The 2,459-nt window shown below is 56.3% G+C and overlaps 1 protein-coding gene and 1 pseudogene across 1 annotated transcript, besides 2 other annotated features; both read left to right on the top strand.

Annotated features, from left to right (window-relative positions):
• Window positions 1-397, top strand: TraAM80_10408 (putative glutamate dehydrogenase; the record flags this gene model as incomplete). The annotated part of the gene is made up of 1 exon (XM_029387028.1): window positions 1-397. A coding segment is annotated over one exon (397 nt), but the record flags the coding sequence as incomplete, so codon positions are not given.
• A 325-nt stretch (window positions 398-722) lies between these two features.
• Window positions 723-755: a sequence feature (A-rich).
• Window positions 756-794: 39 nt separating this feature from the next.
• Window positions 795-818: a microsatellite.
• Window positions 819-1,926: 1,108 nt separating this feature from the next.
• Window positions 1,927-2,422, top strand: TraAM80_10407 (hypothetical protein; annotated as a pseudogene).
• The last annotated feature ends 37 nt before the right edge of the window (window positions 2,423-2,459 follow it).

The raw sequence follows: 2,459 nt of genomic DNA, 5'->3' as shown, positions 1-2,459 counted from the left end.
TATTGCGCTGCCGTGCGCGACGCAGAACGAGCTGGAGCTTGAGGATGCAAGGAACCTGATCAGGAACGGCGTCAGCGCCGTTGCGGAGGGCGCGAACATGCCGACGACGATGGAGGCGACCACGGAGTTCATCAATGCCGGCGTCCTGTTCGCCCCCGGGAAGGCTTCCAACGCCGGTGGGGTTGCCGTCTCTGGCCTAGAGATGACGCAGGACGCCATGCGCCTGGGATGGACCGCGGAGGAGGTGGACAAAAAACTCCACGATATCATGAACTCCATCCATGACGCGTGCGTGAAGTACGGCACTGAGGGCAACACGACGAATTACGTGAATGTGACCAACATCGCTGGCTTCGTCAAGGTCTCGGAGGCGGTGAAGGGCGTTGACGTTGTTTGAGCCGTCTCCGCTGGTCGCACCGAGCAAAAATGTATGAGGCTGCCGCAGCCGCAGCAAGACGAATACAAAGCACTAATTAATTGCAAGTAAAAAAGAAAAAAAAACGTTTGGGGTTTTTACTAATGCTGAGCATGTGCAAATCTCTCCGCACGAAACTCCGCTCGCGGTGGTGTCTGTGACGAGTCTGTGGGTGCCCGCGCTCGCAGCACATGCGGGTGATTTTTGCAGTAGCTTCAGAGGGAGCTGCTTTACTCATTGTTGAGGAACGGCTGAGGGGAATTTGAGCGAAAACGTGACGGAGGTTTCGTATTTTAATGTCCAGCGATTTATTTAGCTTTTATTTTATTTTTTGTTGTTTAAAGGTAGATAAGGCTGGTAGGCAAAGGGATTTGTTGAGTTTTTTTTTTTTACTTTTCTTTTTGTGCCGCCGGATCACGACTTTGGTGCCCGCCACGCGGCGTTGTATTCGGGGGGCAGGCAGCGCACGAGGTGCCTTCCCGTAGTTATTAACCAGAGGTCCACGTTTTTCCTGCATCGATGTGAACATGACGCTTTTTTTTGTCTGCTTTGTTTGTTAGACGTTTTTAAGGAAATATTTTTACGAACACTTTTTTTTGTTTTTATAGGTTTCTTCCGTCGTGTGTGTTGTGTTGTGCCAGGTTAGGTGGATGGGGTCGGTGTGGCGGCCCAGGCCTGTTTATGATATTTGTTGCTGGACCATCATTCCTCTTCTTCGCGGGAGAGCCGTGGTGCCGTCACACGCGTGGGTGAGGGGGTGGGTGCCGTCCGGTTCGGTGCACTTCTCCTGTTGCTTCATCACTTAGTGTTTTTTGTTGTTTGCTTTCTCCTCCACACCTTTCCGGCGGAGTGAGAGGAGAGAGGGCTCGGCTCATGTGTGTGCGGTCACCCTTATCGTATAGGTTTATGCGTGCGCGTGCGTGTGTGGCGACGTGGCCCAACAGGGGCCTTCATCCGTGAGGTGCCGCACAGCCAGCAGCGGCTGCCGTCGGCGACGACTCTCAGTTTCATGCCGCTTGTGTTTTGTGACTGCCTGGTCGTTTCAGGAGTGTCTCGGGCGGGGGAGGAGGGAGTTTGCCCCATGCATGTGACCTTGTGCTGGGAGAAACCAGCCCCGCGGCCTCAGCCTCCATACACGGCGGCGAAGGAGGTACCTCGGTGAGGTGCATGCGTGTTTGGCGACTTGTATTTGTGCGGGGCGCCTCTTGAGTGGAGCTGTGGGACGCAGCTGTCGCATCCTGCCCACGGCGGCAGCTGGCGGGGTGGGGATGTTCCGGTGACCGCGATGGGAAGGAGAGGAGGTGGGTGCGTTGGTGGGTGCTGAATCACCCCCTTTCGTAAATGGGTGAAAAGTGAGGGGGCCGGACGTTTGGGGCGACGGTGTCTGCAGCCGCGCGCTAGTCTTGTGGCCTTTGCTTTTTTTTTCCCTCTTCCCTCTTTTCATTTTTTTTTTACTTCGTGTTGTCGCAGCGTCAACAGCGTTCTTTTTGTGTGTTTTTTTTTCTGCGGCGATGTGGCGGGCTGCGTTCTCCCTGCTGCACTGGAGATTGACCGCGCATCGGCTTCGATGCGTGAGACGCGGTGGCGGAGGAGGACGTCTGCGCGGGCGTCCCGCACTGCTACGCGGAATTCATGCATACCATTTTTTCCGCCTTCCCTCGCGAAACCGCGGCGCCGGTGCGCGAGTGCCACTGTCTCTGCGTGGGGGGTGCGAAGACGGGGTGCTGGCGAGTGCGGTGCTGCGTCTCTTGTCTCTGGAAGGTGGCCGCAGGACTGGCATCACGCCGAAACGCCGTTTCGGGAGAGGAAGTACGCCGCTGCGAAAATAAGTATTTGCGTCAGCCTGGGTGACGTGCTGAGCCGGCTGGCTGCTCGCGGCGGATAAAATGGTTGGGGCTGCCAAGGCAAGCTCTTCTCATCCGGTCACCTGCGAGGCATCGACGCTTTTGCCGAACGCGCAGCTAACAGACCTCAACGGAAGGAAAAAGACACTTGCCCACCTTGACTGCGCCACTCGTGTCATTTTCACTGGCGCCCTGCGGCT

Source organism: Trypanosoma rangeli (genome assembly GCF_003719475.1).
Source record: "Trypanosoma rangeli strain AM80 chromosome Unknown Tra_15.4_contig_00947, whole genome shotgun sequence".
In the NCBI taxonomy this organism is placed as follows: Eukaryota; Euglenozoa; class Kinetoplastea; order Trypanosomatida; family Trypanosomatidae; genus Trypanosoma; species Trypanosoma rangeli.
Note: the sequence above shows the minus strand (reverse complement) of the source record. Positions and strands in the feature narration are given on the sequence as shown.